The 25,064-nt window shown below is 41.4% G+C and overlaps 4 protein-coding genes across 4 annotated transcripts in view; 2 read left to right on the top strand and 2 right to left on the bottom strand.

Annotated features, from left to right (window-relative positions):
• mospd1 (motile sperm domain containing 1) overlaps positions 1 to 7,405 on the bottom strand; it is a 15,819-nt gene extending 8,414 nt beyond the window's left edge. The window contains exon 1 of the mRNA XM_008282178.1: positions 7,395 to 7,405. The gene's annotated coding sequence lies outside the window, so the exon portion shown is untranslated. The remainder of the gene's footprint in view (positions 1 to 7,394) is intronic.
• On the top strand, positions 771 to 15,701 carry ints6l (integrator complex subunit 6 like). Its single transcript, XM_008282182.1, has 18 exons — positions 771 to 995; positions 1,118 to 1,195; positions 4,349 to 4,498; positions 5,683 to 5,772; positions 5,950 to 6,133; positions 6,632 to 6,760; positions 7,311 to 7,474; positions 7,922 to 8,074; positions 8,349 to 8,481; positions 8,881 to 8,975; positions 9,077 to 9,187; positions 11,287 to 11,502; positions 11,636 to 11,762; positions 11,963 to 12,105; positions 12,239 to 12,470; positions 12,590 to 12,970; positions 13,080 to 13,173; positions 13,909 to 15,701. Exons 1-18 carry the CDS (start codon positions 885 to 887, stop codon positions 14,009 to 14,011), a joined length of 2,694 nt encoding a protein of 897 aa, XP_008280404.1. The 5' UTR covers positions 771 to 884; the 3' UTR covers positions 14,012 to 15,701.
• Positions 15,702 to 16,685: 984 nt separating this feature from the next.
• On the bottom strand, positions 16,686 to 21,867 carry mmgt1 (membrane magnesium transporter 1). Its single transcript, XM_008282213.1, is given in 7 exon segments — positions 16,686 to 17,569; positions 19,198 to 19,301; positions 19,392 to 19,444; positions 19,819 to 19,939; positions 19,942 to 19,986; positions 21,720 to 21,769; positions 21,861 to 21,867. Coding segments are annotated over 7 exon segments (537 nt in total). The 3' UTR covers positions 16,686 to 17,412.
• Positions 21,727 to 24,724, top strand: pfdn6 (prefoldin subunit 6). The gene is made up of 4 exons (XM_008282176.1): positions 21,727 to 21,929; positions 22,148 to 22,218; positions 22,315 to 22,439; positions 24,411 to 24,724. Exons 1-4 carry the CDS (start codon positions 21,866 to 21,868, stop codon positions 24,529 to 24,531), a joined length of 381 nt encoding a protein of 126 aa, XP_008280398.1. The 5' UTR covers positions 21,727 to 21,865; the 3' UTR covers positions 24,532 to 24,724.
• The last annotated feature ends 340 nt before the right edge of the window (positions 24,725 to 25,064 follow it).

Below are 25,064 nucleotides of genomic sequence, written 5' to 3'. Positions count from 1 at the left end.
ACAGTGAGGAGGAGCATAAAACCTCCCCTTTACCATGAAGAACAAAACAACAACCCTCAGGCAGAACCAGGCACAGAGAGGGCTGCTATCTGCCTCCACCAGTTGGGGTGGGGATAGCAGGACAGCAGATGGAAAACTGAACAAACAATACACGAGAGACGAACAATGCATCAGCGACTGAACACACAAAGACATGCAAATATCCATGCAAACGACCGCATGTATGCAACTGCACGTGTTCTTGTTATGCTGATGCTTCAGTGTGGGAAGGACGGAGCTTTCGAGGTGCCTTGAACGCAGCACAAGAATGGCAGAAGAGAGAGTCAGAGAACGAGAGAGGCAGTGTGTGTGTGTGTGTGTTTATGTGTGTGCATGCGTGTGTGTGCGCGCGCGCAAGGGGGGCGGGAAACGAGGAGGGGGATGGCCAGAGACCTATGGACTAAATCCCAGCACAGCTACAATCATCAGTTGTTGCAGGCAAACTAAGGCTGCAGGCGCCATAAACTCTTGCTTTTGAATGTGTTTGCATACACGCAGCCGGAGTGGGTAGGCGGACGGACTGTACACACGAGCCATTGCGACCTCGTTATATATATTTATATACGGCGGGGGGCGTGGTCAGTCGAATGGGGCCCAGCCAATGGCGTCGCTGCGGACAGAGCGGGGCGTTCCATTCCGTTAGGAGCAGAAGTTGAACAGCGCGAGCCGAGACAGAGCTCTAGAAAGGCAGATAGAGAGAGGGCAGAGGCAGCGGCCCTCTTCTGGAGGGGGGGCTTATTATAACAAATATATATACACATGTGTGAACTGTTTGGCCGCACGATAGGTCATATGTGGGTAACGGTTATTTTAGAAAAGCATACAACCGCGGCTTTACATTTAAAATGCCTATTTTACTTTTCCTGTTAGACACGTCCGCCTCTATGAATCAGCGCACTTATTTGGGTACGACGTATCTGGACGTTGCTAAAGGCGCGGTTGAGGTCTTTATGAAGGTAAAGAACGATTTTACCCCGACTTTTTTTCCAGCAAGAATGCACCTTTTGGCGAGCTTAGGGCTCCTTGGGCGAGATAGGTCGAAATTAATATATGTTGTTTTGGTTTTCTTTTTTGACAGCTGCGTGCCCGAGACCCGGCTAGTAGAGGCGACAGGTACATGCTAGTTACATTCGATGATCCACCATACGGAGTGAAGGTAATTAGCAACTGATACAATTTTTACATTTGACAAGTCGAACGTATTTTTCTGTCAGTGAGACTTTATTGTCCTTCTGGTTTGTAGTCAGTGTTGGGCGGCTTCCCGGTGGCGAAAACGGCAAATTATTGCTCCAAATAGTCGCAGACCCGGAGCTGCACTGCCTCCGAACATCCAGCGGACATTTTGCTTTTGTGTTGAGAAAAGTCTCGGGCGTTGAGATGGAGGCGGAGAGATTTATTATCAGCTATGACGTTCCGCTTTTTTATAACAGTGCCGCGTCTCGATTGGTCAGCGAGCCCGCCAATCATTTTGTGCCCCGCCCCTTCCATCGGCTGCGCATCGCCATTGGCCAATCCGGGCTGAAAGTTGATAAGCCCTCTTCATCATGAGATTTTTTTTATTTTTATATGAGTTCGCTAGTAGAGAATTATCATTATTCATATGATAATAATTTGTCATGCCGAAACTGTGAGCATACAAACAGTCTAGTTTTCATCCACGCACACACACACACACAGAGGAAAAAAAACAAACATGCAACCTGTGAATCACTGCAATAATTTCATGGGGGTTTCATGTCAGCAAAGCTATCCTCTCCACCAATCCATTGACTTGTTTTATGACTTGGCACACATCTCTTATTTTTCATGCCCAATAAAATACAATCCTAAGTATCCACATGAACTCCTTAAATCTGCTTCTGTGGCTGCTCTGTATTAGAAGTGTCTCTAGGCTTGCCCAACTCTGTCTACAAACAACACTGTACTGCTCAACACAGTGTGCCGAGTGCTTGCTCCATCCCATGTCAACAGTGCTTGAAAACACATGGAGTAGTTTGTTTTCTTTCTATAGTCTTTATTTTTAATTTGCTTGCCTCGTGACTAATTACCAGAATGCTGGGACTGCAGAGAGAGGCAGATGTTATAAAGTACAATGCATGCCAAAATGTACTTGTAATGACTAATTAGTTCCATATTTTTGTGTTTCACGATACTCTTGAAGTAACATTTTAGTGTGCTGTGCTGAACAGCTCGCACAGCTTCCACTTTTTTAAAAAGCCCCAGACCAGACATGAGAACACTACTTTCTATCTCATGATAATTTATTTAAAAACTTGATATTATAATGTTTTACACCCTTCATTTAATAGCCCCAACACAAGGGACGCACTTCTCATCACACGATCAACAAAGTAAATAGGAGATGTTTAAATGACTAGGCGTAAGAATATAGGACAAATGAGCTGCTAGTATCTGAATGTAGGATGTGAAATTAATAGTTATATTTTCAGCTAATTAGAGGTTTACAAAACTGCTTTTCCATTCTGTTTAATCAGTGAAAATATTCAGCACCCTATGATTAATGTGCTCAGTTATATTGTGACGGGTCTGTTCATCCTTCTTACATTTCTACTTTAATTAGATTTTACTTGACCTATATTTGGTAAATTAATCTAAAATGAAGAGCTTCTTTGTTTTATTGTACTAATGTAACCCTGACTTCTGATAAATAAGAAGAACTTAAGATTGACTCCTTCCTTTTCCTTAACAAGCTGCATTTGTTGCAGTATCGTCCACAGTTAGTTCCAGATACCTTTACGTGTTTTCTAGATATGACTACAACACAGACGAGATGTTTTTTTCAGTTAGCTAATGTACAATTACAAAGAAACAAAATAACACGGACCAGATCTGTCTCTTTATTGGCTTTAATTCAATACACAGCAGAAGGACCATTTGCAGCTCATTTCCCAAACATCGTTGTGTAGTTCTCATCGTGTTATTGTAGGACGATGTGTAAGACTGAGATCATGACAAAATGCAATGAGCGGATGCCTATTTCATGTCGTCTTTTACCACAAGTTCCACACGTGACTCACTTAGATAATCATGTGTGTAGCTCTTCCGCCAAATAATCCAAGATGAGATTCCCCTCCCTCACATGAAGTCATCCAGGTGCTGCCTTCCGAAGTACTTTCCCCCTCGTTGTAAAGTCTGTCCTCAACTCCTCACGCTCCTGCTCTTCCTCTCTTTGTCTTCATTGCCGTCCCCCTTTTGTTGTTTCTGCCTGCTTTGTGCACTGAGGATTATGATGAAAGGACAAGGTTATACCGAATGAGGCTACTCTGATTGCACAGTTACAGAAGCAATAAATTGTTGATAAAGAGGGAGAGCGAAAGAGAGATGAGGTTCGGTGGGAAGAAAATAGAAATATTCTGTAGTCTGAATTATTGAGCGCAAGTTAAGCCTTACATTTCGACTGGTCTACACAAGGGTTTGTGTCGAGGTTTACTTTGCTGTTGAATGTGTTTCCACCTTCCGTTGTGCTTCAGCGGTTCAGTGAGATTTCTGGTATGATTGTCTAATATTTATCTAACGTCATTCATGTAATACTGCGCTTTCCTAGAAATTCCACCCAAATCACGACTTTCGGAATTATGTCCTGTGATAATCCAAAAATCTACCCACTGGCCTCATTCAGAGCATACATGTTGATACTGGCAACTCTAGCTTTTTTTTTTTTCCTTCCCCTCTCTTACTCTCCATCTCTGTGCGTCTTCCCCTCCCTCTCCCAACAAAGGAAGTAGTAAGCTTGCAGGTCATCCTTAGATTAAGCATGAAGCTGCAGCAGTAAAGTACTTGACCTCGCCAGTGAAAAGTCCAAGAGCAGCTACATACTCACATCCTCTCCTGTGGGAGTATATCTCTGTCACAGAGGACAGGCAGCAGTGGGAAGTGTATTTTTGGATGCTTGTCATGTATGAAATTAGACTCTTTCTTAAACAGCAACATCCAGCTCAAATGTGGGCCCGAATTTCAACAATATTATCTTCCCTTCCCAGAGCTTCACACAACCCGATCGAATTTTACGGTCACTATTATGTCACGTCACACAGAAACAATGCGTCGCTGAGACTTCTCTTACCAAAGGTGACAGTCATCTGCTTGAATTAATCAGCTTGTGCTCGAACAAAACTCGCTGTGTTTTTCTTTGTAATTACATACTTTGGGTATCTGTGGGTGTGTATCTATTTTGGTTTGTGGCTGTTCGCCCTGCTCTGTGACTTCAAGCCTCCTCTGCTGCATGTTGTACGGCCGTTTGCTGTGCACAGTGTTCATAACGCTGTACATCCATTGCGTGTAATTTCAGGCTGGCTGGAAGGAGAACCATGCCACCTTCATGTGCGAGCTGAAGAACCTGCAGGCGTCGGGGCTGACAACATTAGGTCACGCTCTTCGCACAGCCTTTGACCTGCTTAACCTCAACCGCCTCGTCTCGGGAATCGACAACTACGGACAGGTATTTGGCGTCGACGTACCATTTGCGCGTTTCATTAGCAAGAGAAAAGCAGAATTTTAGAGTCTTATGAATGTTAACTTACTGGAATAAACAGCTTATTTAAATTTGCTACATTCAAGTAATTTCACGATTGGTTGTAGATGTAAACATAACACCACATACTATACATAATTGGGCCACACTGGTGATTTGCATAACATTTATTTCACCATATAAGGGCACTGTTGGGAGAGATTTTTTAAAGCTGAACTGCAGATCCACTGTTTTAGGTTAGGTGTAACACTTAAAGTAATCAGAATAAAGCAGCATTCGACCTAGAGGTCATAGAGGAAGGCTTAGATAGTAGAAGTTACCAATTTTAATCCATGAAAAGGTAAAAATAACACAAGTTAAAAATGGTAAGCACCTGAAATACTTTACAGATAAGCCCACGGTACACAACTAGAGATGAACTTTGTACAAAAACTAAATGTGACTGAATAGATTTTTCCTTTGATAAACAAACAATTTGGAGGTTTTTAGTATGATTGTGACATCCACAAATGTTCCAGTTGGCATTTTACCTGAAGACAACTACAAGAATATTGACTTTTGGCTTTAGCTTAATCCACCCGCTGTGTGTCAGGAAAGGCAGTCATCTTCTCCTTGTGCACATCTTTTCTCTAAACCCCTGCTCGTCGGCAAGAGATGGATTACTACACTCGGCCTGTGACACAGGTTCTGTGCATCAGGAGCGTCTAAATCTACTTAGGCATTCTCTGTGTGTTTGAATTAGACAAGGCTGACCTCCACAGCACAGTGGTAGAGGCCTCTGTCCTTAATGAGTAACACAAGGACACAGTGCAGCTTACAGATGCATTCTGACACCGAGCAAAGATTACCAGCTGCAGCATGGAGTTCATATTCGTAACTACAAGGTTGTCAGAGGTGTGATGGTAATTCCATACTAATTACTGTGTTTTAGTGGATCTCTGTTTAAGCGTTACACCAGCATTTCCCCATTACTCTCACTGTGAGACACCAATTACATTTTGTGTTTTAGGAGATGGGAATCTTTTTCAGGCACAGAGCCCAGAACAGTGTTTGGGAATGTAAAGAAAAGAAAGCAGACTAGTGAGAATAAATGGACTCGCTGTTTGCCTGAAGTTGAATTTAATTGCTGAATGTTACCATTCCCCTCTCAGGGCCGTAACCCATTCTTCCTCGAGCCATCTGTGATCATCACTATCACTGATGGGAACAAGCTTACACACAGCTCTGGGGTGCCAGATGAGGTGAGAGCACAAACAAATGCAATCGTGCTACCATGTACTGTTTGTTGTAAAGCCAACTTTACAATACTGTGGGTGTTTTAGTAAATAATTCTGCTATCTGTTTACACTTTGTAAGTCAAATTGTGTGAAGTTGACCTTTGGCAGTATCACACCTTTTTATCTCGTTCTGCTGTGTAGTTGCACCTGCCTCTGAACTCACCTTTGGCCGGCAGTGAGCTGACCAAAGAACCTTTCCGCTGGGACCAGCGTCTGTTTGCGTTGGTACTGAGGCTGCCAGGAGCAGCGACACCAGACAATGAGCAACTTGGTAGCGTCCCGACAGATGAGTCTGCCATCACCCAGATGTGTGAAGTCACTGGAGGTTCGGCTTTACTTTGTTTTTTTTCATTGTGTTCCGAGTAGCTTCAGTAAAAAGCAGCTGGAGTTCTCTTTTAGGTTCTTGAAGATGTTCAGTGTACATGACCCAAAAAAGAAGTGAAGAAGCCTCTTGAATGATAGGTAAGGAGTCTTCAAGAATCTAAAATAGAGTTGCTTTTTACTGAAGCTACGAGGATTACCATGACCTGGATGACTGAGAAACTTCACAGATTTATTCATTGTATATTTTCTTATTTCGTCAGAACTCAATAATTAATTCTTTTATGTTTGATTGTGGTTGAGCTGACGACCTATTTACAGGGGCTATAGTCCCCGACACGGAGATCATGAGTTCAAATCCCGCTCATGGCACTTTTAAACCTGTCCCTTAGTCGGCTGGGATAGGCTCCAGCCCCCCCGCGACCCTCGTGAGGATTAAGCGGTGTATAGATAATGGATGGATGGATGTTTGATTGACGTGTGTCGTGCTTTTTTCACTAAGGGCGCTCGTACTGTGTGCGAACACAGAGGATGCTGAACCAGTGTCTGGAGTCTCTGGTCCAAAAGGTTCAAAGTGGCGTTGTCATTAATTTTGAGAAGACTGGGCCAGATCCACCTCTCGTTGGGGAAGGTGAGTTTTTTGGGTCATGTGCAATAAATGGGCAAAAGGCAACAATCATTACATGTTCAAATCCTGCCTGTTCATGTCGTGTCATAACAGTTTTGTTTGTACAAAATGTTTTGGAGCCCTCAGGACCCAGTCAGGTGCATTTATATAAATCAAGTGACTTATGCACAATAAGGAAGTGCATCTTATTACATCCTGAGCACATTGTCTGATCACATCTTATGCAGTTAGTTGGAGCAAAGGTACTGTCGGCAGTAAAACAGGTGAAAGCAGAAGAGAATCTTCTAATTCTGGATTTCCACAGTACAGTTTTACACCAAAAAGAGAACTGAATGCATTTTCCAGTTTGGCCAAATATATATTATAAAGAAGTAGGATTTTTAATTTAACATATATATTATTTTATTGTTGGAAAAAAAGATGACAAGTTGAATTTTAAATGTCTGTATAGAATTTTAGGCCAAAAATGACTGAAAAGCCAGTTTGTGTCAGTCAGTTGATTTGTAGTGTTTTCTGGCATTTGGTTTGCATTGTACACTTTTCTATTCTGCAGATAACGCTGTAGAGTCGAGTCGTCCTGTGTCATCGTTCAGCCCACAGCCGTGGCACAGTTGCCACAAACTAATCTATGTGCGACCAAACCCAAAGACGGGGGTGCCAGTTGGGCATTGGCCCATACCAGAGTCCTTCTGGCCGGACCAGAATTCTCCAACTCTGGTGAGCAGAAAAGCTTAAAAATATCTCAGCAGATCTTCAGTCTGCTGTTCTGCGGGTTACCACTCATAATGCTGCCATAATACATAAATCTGAGTTTGACTGAATGCTCTAACTCTGTTAATCTGTTGTTATTGATATTGTCCACGCGTGTCTTTATAGATGAAAGCTCCACTCTGCTCTGTTACTTTCACTTTGTCTCTCTTGTATTTCTATTTGTTTCTCTTTTATTGGCAGTTCTCTTATTCTCTGTCTAACATCAGTCAGTAACCTTGACTTACAGTCAGTATAATGAAGTGTTCAACTCTGCACACTCAGGCTGCCATTTTGATTACCTGTAAATCTTTAATGCGTTGTTATGCAGTGCTGTTGCAAGGGCATCAGATGGGTTTGTACCACTGACAAACATGCCTAATAGTTTCCTCAATCATCTCCATCTGCTGCTCTCAGCCACCTCGCTCAGCTCATCCTGTGGTTCGTTTCTCTTGTGTGGACTGTGAGCCCATGGTGATTGACAAGCTGCCCTTTGACAAGTATGAACTGGAGCCCTCTCCGCTCACCCAATACATTCTGGAAAGGAAATCTCCACACATGTGCTGGCAGGTAGAGTAAATAATCACACACTCATCGGCTTTGTTGCCTTGTTTTTGCAGTCACTGTTGTTGCCTCAGGGACTTTTCCGAAACCCTGAAATAATGAGGTTGCTTGCTAAATTCCTAATACCTTTTCACCTTCTAGCAGCGGTGAATTAGTCGTTGGGTCACGCCAGGGAAGCTTGATCATTAAGCACAGATCTACAAACCGTTTTGTAAAGCTGAATTTTTAAGTCTAACAAACAAGTGTTATTTGACTGTATAATTTTCCTTCTTATCCTCAGGTGTTTGTTAGTAGCAGCGGAAAGCAAAGCGACCTGGGACAGCCGTTCGGCTACCTTAAAGCCAGCACCACTCTCACCTGTGTTAACCTGTTTGTCATGCCTTACAACTATCCAGTTCTTCTCCCACTCCTCGGTAAGACATATTGCAGTGAACTTGTCTTTAACATGGCCTTGAAACTTCTGGGTCAGTAGGTCTGTGCTGATATTAAATTTAAAAAGCATTCCTTTTCTGGGGCACCTCATCATCTGCAGGGTTTTTTCCCCCCAGTCATCTTTAACTATAAACATAATCACACACAGCAGATTTGTAACACAGCAACTTAGTAAACAGGTCGGCTCTGATTATTCTGTGCAACAAAGAGGTGTTTTGAGACAAAGGGTAAAAAGTTGTGTATCATATTTTGATGCTGGTGTTCGACTCACCACCACCACCATCATCTCAGTATTGATGTGTGTGTAGCCCTGAATGTCTGACTGGTCACTGATCCAGAATGCTAAAACTTCTCACACACTCTCTTTCTTCTCCTTTCAGATGATTTATTTAAAGTGCACAAACTAAAGCCAAACCTCAAGTGGCGACAGGCCTTTGAGATGTACCTGAAGACAATGCCTCCATACTTCCTCCTGGTAAACTAATGCTGGATCACTTATGCAGCCTTTAGTAAATTGATTTATGCTGTTTTCCCATATAATTAACTTCCACAATTTTCTCTACTACCTTCCGACAGCCCTTGAAGAAGGCATTGAGGATGATGGGTGCACCTAATCTTATCGCAGACACCATGGACTGCGGCCTGAGTTACAGTGTCATTTCCTACCTGAAGAAGCTCAGCCAGCAGGTGAATATTGCTTGCACGCAAATTCTCGTACCATAATTTCCAAGCAGTGTGACAGTTATAGTAGTCGTGGTGGGCTAGTGAGTGAGAGAGAAAAAGCCCAAGCTGTGGTACACAGCTAATGTGTTCATCAGTTGTCAAAGTGTCCTTGACGGTAACACAGTCTTCCCTCAGGGAGGGGAAATTTCCAATTCAAATAGAATGACAGGTACTACTTAAAAGTCTGACACAAGGCAATAACTTAAGGTATTATCAGTTACTCATTATTCTGATGCAGTAAAGGGTTGATTGAATATGAAGTCAGAGCAGTTATAATTGCTTGTTTTTCATGTAGCCATAAATCAAACTCAACAAGACAAAGTCTGCACAAAGGATCCACCGATGTGAGTTTGAAGAAAGACTAGTAACTGATATATGGAGCCAATATACATTAAATGTTATATATTAAGAACTTGTGATTGCAGGAAATCTATTATTCATAACTGGGCTGTTTGATTAATAAAGATTACTGTTCCTGAATATGAGCAAAAAGAAGGAGAAGAAGCGATGGCATCACAGCGTCATGGGATGTGAGGACGCTTACTGTAAAATCGATAATCATTTATCTCCTGCAGTTACGTCTACTGTTCTTCTGTTTTGTTAATCTTTTACTATTCAATCACTTTTAATGCCCACTACGGCCCACATCTTAAAGCATTATTAGGTATTGTTTTCCAGATACCGTTTCAAGGTAATCTGTGGCTTCCTTCTAACTTATCCATCCATCCATTGTCTACACACCACTTAATCCTCTGTAGGGTCATGGGGGCTGGAGCTCCTGCTAACTTAGCTGTTAGCATAACCTATTTCCTGCTTTGTGGTCACGGCTGTGCTTCCTGTTCAGTTTATGCAGGTTGTGTGTCTGCTGGAGAGACGTTACTGTCAATTAGAATAGTGGTAAAGTTAGTCTGACTTTAGAAAGATGCTACGGTATTCCAGATAACGTTAGATTAGTTCCAGCTTCAATGAAACCAACAAGTGAAGTATTTGAGCATTTTTCAATGCAACAGAGAAATTGAGCATGCTTTTTGAAGATTGTTATATGTCTTACAACTTCAGCAATTTCTGTTACCTCATCCTTAAAAAAACACTCAATTTTACAAATGGCCTCATTTGTCCCTGTCTGTAAACAGTAACGTTCAGTGTTGATTGGCTGTTAGTTGTAACATGTAACCAATAAGATGGCTGAGACCGACAGACAGAGATTGAAAGGCGGCTGCATCAGATCAAAAGTAGCACATTTACTTTATCGATAATCAGGTAATAAAAGTAATGTTATTAATAATCACAAAAATGCCAGATATCAGCTTTGATAATGGGCCTATCCCTACTCTGCATAATGTAAATGTGTGCATTTTAAATAGCGAAAAGATTCTAAGCTTTGAGCTAAAACAAAAAAACACGCCAATTCTCTAAAGATAATCAGCACTGACACTGTGACTGAAAAAATGAAAGGCTCCACTTCCGCCAAACCTACCTTATGCTTTCAGTTACAAAATCAAAATCTACCCCTGTGTTATCTGGTAGAGGTGATGCATGATGTTTGTATCTCTTACATTCCCTGTAAACACAATGCACCATTGCCTCAGTAGAAGCGTCATTATAGGCATCCTTAGGTCTCGAAAGAAATTATGTATGTGTTATGTCGGTAAAGTCCAGCACAAGAGTGGCGGTCTCTACTACACGAGCTGCGCAGTGTTTTTCCTTCCGGCTTTGTTTACTTCTGAGTCCCGTGTAATCAGGGCATGAGGTCAGGGCAGCTTTTATGGAGGATAAAGTCCCCGTATCGTAATTGCTGTTGTTATTTAACAGAGAGGTAAAAACAATATACTGGTAGTATGGTGAATATATAAACAAAGCAAATGTTGCTCTCGATGTTTTACATGAGTATTTGTGGCTGAAATTATGTTTTCAATTCTCCAAAAGATGCAGAGAAACAAAACAGAGACATGTACCCAAAAAAAAACATGAATACATTTGTGCTCAAAATGATTTTCCACACCGAGATCTTATGGACAGATAGTAAAATATTGTGTTTTTTTTTTTTTTTTTATTGCACAAAGGCAAAAATAGAATCGGATCGTTTAATTGTGTCAGTGGGGAAAAAGGCTCCTCAAGAAACCGGCATAAAGGTGAAGAACCACTCCAGCTCTCTCTCTCTGGCCCACCGGCGAGACTTCAAGCAGCTGCTGCAGGGAATCACCGGGGAGGGACCCCTTCGCCTGGTCGACATCAACTTCAAAGAGTTTGCCGGTTTCCAGATCGCTCTGCTCAACAAGGTACATTTAGGACAGCGATGACATTTTTGCGATGTATGACATACTTTCTGTTGGTGGCACACACGCAGGGAAACCTGGGCAAGTACAGTATTTGGTGGGTTTCCTCTGAATGGATGCACAAATGTTTTCGCAGGATGTAAAACCTCAAGCTTACCGGAATGCTTACGACATCCCGAGACGAAACCTTCTGGATCAACTCACCCGAATGCGCTCCAATTTGCTGCGGACGTCACTAAAACTGATCCGAGGGCAAGATGAAGGTATTTTATCTTGTTAATAATTCATAACAAACAGATGAAGCACAGTTAATATTTTGAGAATTATTCATCTAAACTTATGTGGTGCTCGTTACTTACCCAAAATACCAAGTAACCCAAAAGTTCTTCTTAAATTTAACTGAAATTAAGTGTTGTTCGTACAGTGTTTTATTAACATGTATAACATTCCTTGTGGCTGTTAGACTACCTGCACAGTATTCCAGTGGCTCAGATGGGAAACTATCAAGAGTACCTGAAAATGATGCCATCTCCTTTGAGAGAGATTGACCCTGATCAACCTAAGCGGCTGCACACATTTGGGAATCCTTTCAAGCAGGATAAGAAGGTAAAAATATATCAACCCAGAAGTACTAATCAATACAGTTTAGCTGTGCACAGTGTTGTCATAATGGATGTTCATTCAATATTTAGTCCTTTTCGTTCTGTAATGTCTGGTTTTCCTCGAATGTTATTCGCAGGGGATGATGATCGATGAGGCAGATGAGTTTGTTGCAGGCCCTCAAAACAAGAAAAGAGGAAACTCCAACGATTCTAACTCGGGTGCTACTTTGAAGAGAAGGCGAAGTATGTCACCGTTGCTGCGGCGGCCGCAGACTCCACCGGGAAACACCAACCATGTGGTGATGGGAAAAAGTCTAGCCGGAGTTCAGGGGCAACAGAATCTCCTCAAACCCATCCCACAGCACAAAGGTGAGATTAAGAGGAACCTAAAACACTTTGCTATAGATGCATGAATGATCTGTGAGGATTTAGTGGTGAAATATTGCTTAAATAGCAGTGAACATGAGTTTTAAATTATTCTCCTTTAGGAGTGGACGGCACCAACATGGTGGTCGCTGAGAGTAACGGTGACAGCGTTCTTGGGCTTGACACTGGGGAGATCTGGCCCGCTGAGATGGACACTGAAGCAGGGAGTCCGTCTCCACTGAGCTTAGAGGAGAAGGCCGGGACAGGAGTTGTGCTTCGGGATGAGGACATCAGCATGATGGAGGAGCAGCCGGTGGAAGATCATCTAGAAGAGCAGCCGCTGGAGGAGAAACACAACTGTGAACGTCTGAGTCCGCAGAGTCAGCTGGATGAGACTGAAGCTGACCCTGCAGCACCCGAGACCATATTCATAGCCCCACTAGACGGGAGCCAAGCAGAGCTGCGAACGCGGGTCATCAAGGAGGTCCGCAAACCAGGAAGAAGTGAGTATGAGCTGCTGCACGCTATCAAACTACATCATCCAATCCAGCAAAGTAGATTTCCTGTGAACTGTTTTCTCATCCATACCTGTGTCTTGGTGCTTTTTCTCAGACTATGAGGCAATACTCCAACTATTACAGCAGGTGAAAGGACCAATAAATGTACAAAGATACTTCATCCAGCATGCTATCAAAGAGGCTATCAGGTAAGAAACAGCGGCTAATTCTTCAGTATTAGCTAAGCAAAGGTGTTCTAAAGCATTTCAATAATCCCCAAACATGCCTGTTTAGCAATGTGTCAATTAGACCCGTGTCACTGCAGTCAGATTGTAGATGGTGTGTCCTTGAAGCAGTGCAGCTTCAGCAGCAATGACTCATGGCCACACTGCAATTACTTTCACAACCGTTTAATTTAGGTTCGCCTGCAGCACTGTGTAAAAGTTTTAGGTACTGAGTGCAGAAAAACCTAAATCAAATCGATATTCAGTGTGAGGACCCTTTGCCATTAAAACAGAACTCTCCTCAGGGATAGGGGTGCAGTTTTTCAAGGTACTTTCAGGGAGGCTGTTGCAGGCGTCTCAGAAATCTGTCCACAGTTGTTCTGTGGTATTCATGCATGTCAGTGTCCTTTGTGTCTTCAGGGGATCCCAGACTCCATAATGTAGAAATCAGGGTTCTGTGGGGGTTAAACCATCATCCTTGTTTTAAGCTCTGCCCAAGTCGCTTACATGCTCCAGAACCATTTTTACGACTGATCAGATCCCTCCCTGGTAGTGCTGTTTGATGGAGGACATTCTACACATCTAAAGCGCATAAAACTTTTATATGAACCTTCTTTGGCTCGGTCCTGGAAGTTGCCCCCTTCAACCTGAACTTTCAGCACAATTGCCATTCCCAATTTATTTCTCTGCTTGTTCTAAATTGTTTTTCCTCTCTGGCAGGTTCAAGAAGCGGGTACTGATCCAGCAGCTGGAGGCTGCCCTCGCCGAGTTGGAGGGGAAGCAAGCAACGTTGTCACAGCTTCCCAATGATCATGGCAGGTAGTGATGAAGCCATGTTCTCTTTGTTACTAGATAAAGAAATAAGACTCCTCTGAAGTATATTGTGCTCACCGCTGGATATCACCACCACAAGAGACACAACCCTCTTGACCAGCCTCAAAAGGACAATTTGGGAAACCAGAGAAGGAAAAGGACAAATGCACTGATGCTCCTTCTGCCCCTGTGCTGTTACATGACATCCTGTGAGAGGCAGAGGGGAACGGGTTTAACTGGAGGAGGAGCCTTCAGGACTGATCCACTGGGGATGAGTAAACTTTAAAAAAAATAATCCTCTTCATATTGACAGATGCCTTAAACTTCCATATGGCTTTTGTCTGTATGGGCACATTGTTCAGTGGACACACACACACACTCCGTCAGACAGATAAGCGTCAAATCCTTAAGTGAGCAAGACCAAGAGATAGACTGATTTAAGCCTGCTGTTGTTGTTCTTTGAAAACAGACCTTTCTTCAGCTGGTCTGAAAAGTGTTTGTGCGACTGCAACGATTTTTACGAGTAATAAAACTGTTGTGCATTCTTGTAAATTGGAAGCTGGCAGGAGGAATCTGGTTTGGTGGGAAATCTGCACAAGGATGCACGAGATGATTTTTGACCAAGTTGATACTGTCATCTGAAAGTGTTCCTATTTTAAGTGGTTGATATTGACATGCATTGGCATTAGGGATGGGCAATAAGGACAAAGTCTAAGAGCGTACATAAAATTTTATGTTGCAGCAATACATGTTGGGATATGAAATCAATTTCCTGGAACTATAATTGAGAAACCATTGGAACAGAATTGGTATCTATGGCTAATCTAGTCATTAAAGTACCTCCCATGTAAAGCCTCAGTAGTAGTAGCATCTGCATTGCCACATTAAAGAGTAAAGGGTATAGCAAATTCTCAAATATGTCATAGGACATATTACCCTATTGCCCAGAAAAGGTCAAACATGCCGAACTTATTTATAATTACATGGCGTTTAAATGTCCCAACTGGGTCCATTTAGTTACAAATACGACAACTACATTGATAAAAAAACAATGTATCGTTATGGACACCAGTGTGTTGATGAATCAGTGTTCAGTGACTCAGTACCTTCTCAAACTGGAAACAAACTCATGAGATATCCAACACCAGACAGTGGTGTTTACTGGTTTATTGATCGAGGGTCATTATCCTCTTATCTGCCATACAGCAATAGAAACATGGGTTCAGTAAAATGCAGCTGTTGGTATCCATTTAGAGTTTACTCATCCAGCTCCATGACACATTTCACACATAAATCATCCTCCACAGGCACCACAAACACTCCACAGATCCCCCAGCATTACAGCTTTACCGCGAGGAAGCTTTGCATCTGTCCGGGCTTCAGCTGACAGCCACCTTTTTGTTTGAGTGAAACAGCTGGTAACTCTGTACCCTCTGCTGCTTTTTTCATAAACCCAAGTTAGCGCTCCTCCTTCGTTCCTCCTTGTTTTTACGACAGATGTACACTACTTTTTAATGTTCATAGGGAATATAGATTATTTTTGTGAATTTGTTTATTTCAGAGTTTAAGAAATATTTTGAAAGAAATGTCTAAAGCCATTTTTGTAAACTGTTAAATACATATACAAAGTGGAAAGTTTTATGAACCTACTTTTTTTTAACAAAACAAAACAAAAAAAATAAACCACAGGTAGAACGGTGTGTGCTGCTTTGTGTGTCTGTGTTTGTATTTCCACCGAGTCTTTCAAAACTCAGTTTTGAAAGACCTACGGGACACTTTCACCAGTGTCTTCAACGCCACTCGGTTCAGGTTGTACTTCAACTGTTTTTAAAAGCCTGAAGAAATAAAATAATTCAGTAAATAACAAGAGAAAAAAAGTCAATCCTGAAAGTTAAAAACTAAACATTTTGTGCTGCGACAATTAATCACCTTATCAACTAGTTTTCAGGTATGAAATTAACTAGTTTTGATAACAGATTAATTAGTTTAAGCAGTTATTTCCCCCAAATAAGTAAATTCTCGGATTGCAGCTTCTTGAATATGAACATTTTCTGGTTTCTTTCCTCCTCTATGACAGTAGATCAAGAAAGAACAATCTGTTGGTGCAGTCCTATTTTTGTTCATGTCTTGTAAATCATCTTCCACGGCTTAATGGAGTCCTGACCCCCATGTGAGCAAACAATACTAAAAGATAAAAACTAATTAAAATCTTAAAGTAATGATACTATTTCCAGCTATCATCCATCATTTGATTGTTGACCAACTTGAAGTAAAAGAACCAAAAACTGTGTGAAACAAACCTGATGATAAGGATCCAAGAGGAACCATATTCAGCTGAAACCAATCAATGGACTTAAAAAAAAACTTCCTGCTGCAACAATCTGAGCTTTAATGTCAAACAGCTTGTGGATCATTTTAGCTTCTGCTGCCATCTAGAGTCCAACGTCAACAACTGCAGGCTCTTTAATCAGGTGGAATGTTTTTGAGATGCTGCAGACCTGCATCAAGGTCACAGTTACACACACCTCTCCACTCATTATTACAGTGATTTAATCTATTAGTAATATATAGAGAACAGCAGACGAGTAAAGGACTGATGCCTTTCAGGGCCTTTTCATTTAATTATTTACATCCATTGGTAATTAAAGGAGCTACTGGGCAAAAAAACACATCGTGACACCTTGTAAAATCAGTATGCCTTTTTATTAAATCGAAAACAATCTGTTGAATCTTAACAAAATGTAAAATGAAGGAAAAAATAAACTTCACCCCAATGAATGTACCATTACTTTCTGCTCCGCCTCAGTCTTCACAGTATCATTAGAAAGGCTGTCTAATGTTCTCTGCTCTCACGTTTCACCTTGCATCGATTTCCTCTGGTGCACAAGCAAAACCTTTTCCTCGCATACAGCATGTACAGCGCCTTCGCGCCTCCAGGAAATCATCAAGGAAATAAAGAGTTCTCAGTTCATACAACAAAACTCGTTTCAGTCGACAAAAGTTTGCCCAGACAGCAGCAGAAGACCGACGTGTGGTTGAAATGAAACAGTAACAAAACAGGCTTTGTTATGCTTCTCATACAAAAGATATACAAAGGACAGCAATATCCCAAATCAGTTCAGATGGGACAAAAAAGGGGGGAGATGTCTCAGTATCTTAAGACTCCAAAGCGATTACATACTGTATATACAAATAAATCTGCTTGAAAAACTGAAGGGTTGGCACAGTCAGTGTTGAATATGGTGGTAACCACTGTATGGACAGAGATGCATGTTTGGACAGCATATTAGTTTATTTACAAATAAAAATTAAAGTGGAGGAAGATGAATTCTCACTTTTCCCTCCCTCTGTCTAACAAAAAAAACAAATCTTATCTGACAACGACGATGTTACAGGCAGGAAAGGCCAGTCTCAGTGCAAATTCTCCAGCTTGCGTAGCCGTATGGGGTTGGGAAGAGCTTGCTGGTTGCGTACGGAGGACGGCTCCTCCTCTGGCGAGCGGAATAACACCCGACCCCGGTGATTGAAAAGGTAAAAGGATGGGTGGTTCCTCAGCGTATCAAAAGTTCTGGGGGGAAAAAGGGATGAAGTTATTAAAAATGTTAGCAAGTTATGAACTTATTGTAACACTCACTACAGCACATTGGTGTCAAAAATCTTCACATTAGGACACTTCCTTGTTACAAATAAAGCCTTTTAGGTATTAAAATTCTTGCACAAAGTGATGCAAACACCCATTCCCTTCATCATGGTGTGATGAGAACTTTCACTACATCTGCTTTTGGGGGGAATTATCACATGGAAAAGAAACAAAGGTGTCTGTGTCATAAGAGTAAACAACTACGGTACTTCACATCAGAAATAAAAATAATGGTGTGTAATATCAGGTGCAAAAACATATAATCTGTCAGCGGATTTTTCAAGACATTTTTTCTCGCAAAAGTGAAAAACATTCTGACTTTGGGGGCCACCGTCACTAAGTTTGTAACATGCGAACTGTATGATGGGATCATTTGCTTATTCAGTCATGCTGACAGAGTCCACCAGGTAAAAAACAACAACCTGCAACTCATGTACAGACACAAAAGAGCCGTGTAAATCTTTTCCTTTTACTTTATATCATCAGCATATTTGGGTTTTGACCTGTTGGATGTCCTCAGGCTCTGAACATTTGTATGACACATTGTTGCCTTTTTTCTGATTTTCTTAGACTGAACAATTAATTGAAACATAATCCTAAAATAAATTAGGACAGAATAATTGTTTGGGGGCAGCCTCATGCAACTGACTTTATCCTTGGTTTCATCAAAAGATCCTCCAACTGGATACAGCTCTCTGCTGTAATGACTCACAGTAACGGCACAATGACACATTGTAGCAGAGAGCCAATATGTTAAATGTGCAGCGAATGCAATCAGTGGCAGTGATCGCAGTACAAAGCAAAGAAATCAGTTTTACAAAGCTCTTGCTTGTTCGTGAGTTGCAGGTATGGTGTTCGTTTGTTTTTTGGACCCTGACAACATTAGCAAATAAGCAAATCAACTCGTGTTTAGTGAAATGGGCCCCCGAAACCTGACAATGTTTTTCATTTTTGCAAAGAAAAATTACTGCTGTATTACACTAAAGTAAAGTGCTGCTGACTTATTTGTCAGAAAGCCCACACCACCATCTTGACATGCAGTGAAGCAATTACTTATCTCATACTGTCTATAGAAACTCTAGCTCCAGGGTGCCAAAATATCTTTGTCAGCTCAATCTTTTTCCTTAGAACCTATTTAAAATTGTTAAACTATGCAGTTTGGCATCTAAAAAAGGTGACAAAATCTAAAACCTTGAGATATTTAAAGAAAATATTACATGTACAGTCTCTACGGGTGCCTTATTACAGCTTTCCTGGAATGTTTTGTTCATTCAATCTTCATGTAACCAGTCTTTCAATACATTGGCTGAAACTGTACAAAAAGCAGTTCATGGTGTTTGATATAAAGCTACATCTGGTTCAACAGAACATATTAATGGCCACCAAAAACACAACATCCCCTCAGGGAGGTCTGTGTGTGAGTCTGTGGGAGCTGATTCACACCGGTGTGACTATAAATGCAGCTGAGGTGGCGAGCTGCCTGCTTCCCCTGTGACAGAGGACACAAACAACTCCATCACCGTGGGAGTGAGGTGCTGCAGGGTGCATCGGCTTACTTGTTTTTCAGCTCTGAGGAAGCATCCATGTCTTTGAACTCTCCAGCGATGTGGACAATACCATAGCAGGTCATCACAAACGATAACAAGGTCTGCAATACAATCTGTGACAGGAGGAGGTGGGAGATAAATAAATCTGGCAGCACTTTGCAAAATGAAGGCAGACATTAACACAAGAATAAAAAGTCACTCACGTCAATTGGTAGCGTCTCATGCTCCTTCTCTGTGAGTCGCATGTATGATCGATCTGATGGGAGAAATACATTTTAGGCACAGCAAGTAAAATTAACATTATTTCACTGGAGCAGCAGCTAAACAGCTAAGTCTGACTGATCCGAAATAAGGCTGAATTTTTAAACCCCCACTAGTCTAGTCACTCTTAGGATTATAAATCACTGCTACTTGTACTTTCACACCGAACTGCAGGTGAATATTTAACCCGTCACCCCCGCGACTCATTCAAAGCGGAGCTAAGCTGCCTTAGCATCCCGTTAGCTCGCTGATGGACCGACTGAAGGCCCGACCGGCTGTTTTATCGACCCTGTCCGGCGAAAACACGCCGCGGCAGGACCAGACAAACACACCGGGACGCGGGGGTTCACACTCTGCGCCGACACTTACGCTGTGCCGCTGAGAAAGCCGCATGAGCTAAGGCAAAAAGTCCGACACCGACAACACCTTTCCAAAACGACGAGGCCATCTTGAAGCAGAGCGACGACGAACTGAGAGCAGCGTCGTAAAACTGTGTCGTAAAACGGTGTCGTAAACCGCCGCCACAATGACAGCCAAAATGTATCACCAAGTGGAGTAAAATGACGAAAAAGGAAACAAATTTTTAAAAAAATGTAAATATAGAAAACCCGAGGTGAGTTTTTTTAAAATTTCGTTTGCACACTATATTGTAGAGGAGCTTCTTCTCCTTCGTTGGGGTTTATTAGCGGTTGACAAACATAGATTTGGCGATTTACCGCCACCAGCTGGTGGAGTGTACCACTAACATCTCATATCCATCCCATCAAATTGTTTTTTTTAATTCCAAGATACTGAAAAATGGGAATTTATTGAGTTATTCTGTAAGTGTTTTTTAAACACTCCTATTATCTTTGGATCAAATTGACCCCATTCAATGTTTAACACCTCTAAATAAGTGACTGAAATACGATTTTCAGTGTTATATAAAGGGATATTTACACATACATTTGGGCAACAATTTTAATTATGACAAGTTTTTAGAGATTTAAACTGCTGGGGTTAAATTAAACCCAAAGATAAAAGATGTTAGTAAATTTAAAGGTAATAGGAGGGTTACTTCACTTTATCAAGTTGTACCTTCATCTCAGATTCAGTCATTTTATTTCTGACTCTGGAATAAAACACATTCTATGGTTTCTTCCTCCCCACAGCAGTCACATCTTCCTGTAATTTTTTCTTATTTTAAACACTTTAGTCCAGCGTGCCCACATCGAAGTCTTGATGTTATTATTCCATCTCTCCTGCCCGTTAACGTGCACCACATCTCTCCCACTTTGCTTTGAGCTGTGTAAAACCACCATCCTTTGCTTTTGCCCCTTTTCCTTAAGTCTCTGCTTAATGATGCGCTTTATTTCTGTCCTGCTGAGGGTTAATTGCCAAGTCAGTGTGATTACTTTTTGAGGCTTCCTTTGCAACCTTATCTGCCACTTAATTTCCTTTAATGCTGTTGGCATGAAAATGAATGAAGGCAGATAAGATAAAAACATAAAATGAGGAGGCAGACAAGATAAGAAATTAAGTTGCAGATGAGGTTGTGCCCATAAAAATCTCACAATGAGTCCCATTATTTAAATTCTGTGCATTTCTATCAGGCTGCCTGTAGACTGGCTGGTAATGAGCTTAACTCTTCTATATCTTCTATTTACTGCACGCTAACTATATTGCAGACATTATTCCTGTTTAGACTAATAATCCCTCACTTATACTTGTCCCTATTTTTAAGAGAAACTCCAGAACAATAGTACTCCTTCTTTATTATCAAGACACTTTAGTACATCTGTGTATACTTGGACATTAGTGTTGTAACTATACGCTGCCTGTATAGTGTTCCCTGTCATCAGTTCCTCAGATACTGGGAATGCATGAAAACTCTTGTGTTCACTCTTGCAGCCCACAACAGAACATCTGGTGTATTTACCTCACAAAGAGACATTTTAAAATCAGCAAGAGCAGCTCTGAAAGGTAAATGAACCTGTTGGACTGAGAGGAAGCTGCCCATTCTAAATGGCTGGACTAGAAGGAGTGGGCAGTAAGGGTGCAAAATTATACATAGTTTAACCTGGACAGCTACTGGTTTGTGGTGGTGCAGAGCACTTAGGTCAGAATCCTTCTGGCTTTTATCAGCTTGTGGAGTGATGAGAAATGGCAGACATAGACGGTTTCATATCTGAACATCTGCTATGTTACGCCTCCAAGTTTATAACAAACACAAAACACACAAAATGTACCAATTAATGCTTTTTTAAAAATACGCCCCTTAGAGCTCTTACTTTGAAGTGACGCGCTAACATCCGCTCTAGCCGCTGCCCCTTCCTGTTAGCTTACACTGCTTCCATGTCAGACCACATTTAGCTTCTTACCTCTTTGTTATATTCAGTCACTTTACAGTGCTTTTAAAGAACAATCCGAACCAAACATGGCAGAAGCCATTCAGAAGAAACTGAAGGCGGAGTTAGAGAAATACACGCAGATGCAGAAAGGTGAGTCCGGTAGCTTCTCGTGGCTGCTCCTAGTGTGGCATGTTGAGTCAAGCTAGCTGTCCATATTAGGGCAGCTAACCATACATTTGACTCCCTGCTGAGACATCACTGGAGCATTTTAGCTGTCATTTATGGTCGCAATGACACTTCTCCCTCATTAGGAGAAAAAATAATAATGAAACCCTGTCGTCATCATGTCGTGTCTGTGTGTTGGTCAGATGTTAGCAAGAGCATGTCAGCCAGACAGAAGCTGGAGACGCAGCTGACAGAAAACAACATTGTCAAAGAGGTAACTGGACTCATTTTCTCACGATATTATCCACTGATGTTTGGCTTTCTATACTGGGATGTGTATACTAAAGACATGATCTGTGTATTTTCCCAGGAGCTCGATCTGCTGAACAGCTCCAACACCGTGTACAAACTGATCGGTCCAGTATTAGTGAAGCAAGACCTGGATGAAGCCAAAGCCACAGTCGCAAAAAGGCTCGAGTACATCAACGGAGAGATGTAAGTCAAGCTTTTTGTTTTCCTGTGGTGTTCATGCTCATAGTCCTACAGCCTGCACAGGTTCAGGGAACTCCAGTATCAACAGTTTTTGGATTGCCTGCACAGGACATGTGGTATTTTTAACCTCAGAACTATCAGATCTGTACAAAAAGATATGTATTTTATCATTATTATTTTCTTTGTTCCCTTGAGATCCATATTAGTTTTAGTCGCTAGGGTTCAGTTATATCTCTTTTCAGAAATGGGATGGGTAGTTGCTGCCTCATCAGTCTGTTACAGTGATGGCATTGTGTCATTAAAATACACGTCACTTCTCTGTTCCTGTTCATGGACTAATAAACCAAACGTTAAATTTAATCTAATAAGCAAGTTTAGCAATCTGTCTAAATGACTAACAGCCTAGTTTTATGATGAAGTCTGTCCATGTGCATTTCTAATCTTACTTCGACTTCACCAACAATAAAATAAAAGTATCCCAACAGATGATTTAACTGCAGCTGATAAACTGCAATTCTGTGTGAAGGAAAGGACAGTGTGATCCACCTCTTAGATCATTAATAATAATCGTCTCCGTGTCGGGTTTAACTCACAATTGTGAGAAATCAGTGTTTGTGCTGTTGCTCCATGTGCCTACATGCACACAGCTCTGTGATGCTGCAGGCAGGTAACAAGCTCAGAGTTGCAGCTTGAAGCAGGAAACGAAACCTCAGCTCCTCTTTTAATTCAATTCGTTATCGATGAGTCTTGTTAATCTGACCTAATCCAGTTACCGTGACGGTGAAGTTTCATTTTTATGGACAATATTTAATAGTTGGGAAATCGTATATTAAAGTGAACGAGAAAACTGTTTTGTGATTTTGAAAGTATGACTTTTGCGCTCTGTGATACTTCTGGATCAATGTTCAGCAGGGTGGAAGAGCCTTCCTCTGATCACTTCAAACGCCGTCACCTCTCTGTTAATGTGCAGTTCAGACTTGTGCTGTGTTGAACATGAATGTGTCTGAAAGAGCAAGATTAGAGCCGTAGCTTCTACAGAAACCTGACCAAAGTGTTTTTTTAGACATGAAGGTGACACATTCAGATGCTGTCAGGTTTCTGTCAGATACAGAAGAGAGTGCATGTCTGAAAGGAAATAATAATAATGTTCCCAAAAGACACCCTCGTACTGCATGTGGACAAACTTCATGGTAACATTAAAGGAGAGGTGGTAAGACTTTCCTTGTGATACCTTGTAGTGAGCGCTTATGACAGCTGATCAATAAACAATCAATACTGTCAACAAAGAAGGAAAATCTGGTCAGAGCGCTCCGACTGGGTGGAAGTGGCCGGAATGTGCACAATCGCACCGGTCAATTAGGCGTGAAATCCAGCAATGTGTAGTGTTCTAACAATACACTAGTTATTATAACAACAATAAACAATAAATATTAACAACAAATGAGCCTTCAAGCATCAAGTCCTCCTCGTATCTCCACCTCCGTCTTGACAATCAGACAGCCTTGATATCTGACATAAAAGAAGGTTTTACATTTAGTGTCGGATTATTGAGTCTGGACTGTACTTACAAATAGTGCAGCTCCAGTGTTGGTCGTAGGCCAGACTGTAGCTGTGCTATTGTGCTCACTCACAGGTAGAGGGCAGTCAGGAGTTTGATGGAGAAGCAGTCTGCAACATCTGTAGGGCTTTACTTTGTGGCTGAGTTTGCACGAGCGGAGAAAGTCATGATGGTGTTTGCCAGTCAGTCAGTTTATTAGGCACATGATTAAAGTTAAGTAAGTAAAATGAGTGCAGCCCAAACATCTCATTCAACATCATGGGGACTTTGTTGTGTTTAAAAAAACATTTTTAGAACGATGGATGACATCTCATGTCCAAAACCGAATCACTGTGAAAGCATTGAGTGTACATAAAGGCAGGTGACGGTGTTTTATTCCTGTGAGTATATTTACACATGTTTTTGTCCTGTTGCAGTCAAAGGTACGAGTCACTCCTGAAAGAAATGGAGAAGAAATCCGAACAGCATCGAGAAGTTCTGACTAGTTTACAGCAGGAGTTTCAGAAAGCTCAGGGCCTCACTGCCGGCAAAGTCTGACGCAACAGGATTCATCTGCACGCATGCTCACACACACACACGCACACACACGACGTAGAAGGGATTATAGCGATATAATGTAAACCTGCTACAGTAGGCTGAGGAAGTTCTGCTCGTATCTTGTCTTAATTTGCAGTGTTATTACTGTGACTTTGCTCTTGTTACTAATAAACATGTTTTTCATGAAAGCAAAGCTCTGTTTCAGTTTTCATTAACAGGCAGCTTTTCTCTTTGTAACATACTGACTGGTTACACAGAAAGTCAGATGTCAGAGCTGTTCAGTACAGATTTACTGGAAATGCTTTTATACTATCGTCTGATACATCAATACAAAATGAAAGCCATGATAATGAAGAATTGACACTAAAGAGGGAAGCACAATGTGAGTACAAATGCCAAATAAGAGTAAAACCTGAAATAAAACTACTAAAACACCTTTACTAAAGAAAAACCTTAAGAAGTGATTAAGTCAGTTTATTGATACAAAACTCTGCTCTGTTTCATCGATCACCTCCACATTGTAAAAATACGTT

The sequence above is a fragment of the Stegastes partitus genome, unplaced genomic scaffold, assembly GCF_000690725.1.
Source record: "Stegastes partitus isolate 25-593 unplaced genomic scaffold, Stegastes_partitus-1.0.2 Scaffold263, whole genome shotgun sequence".
NCBI lineage: Eukaryota > Metazoa > Chordata > Actinopteri > Pomacentridae > Stegastes > Stegastes partitus.
The sequence above is the reverse complement of the archived record's forward strand: the minus strand, read 5'-3'. Positions and strand labels throughout refer to the sequence as shown.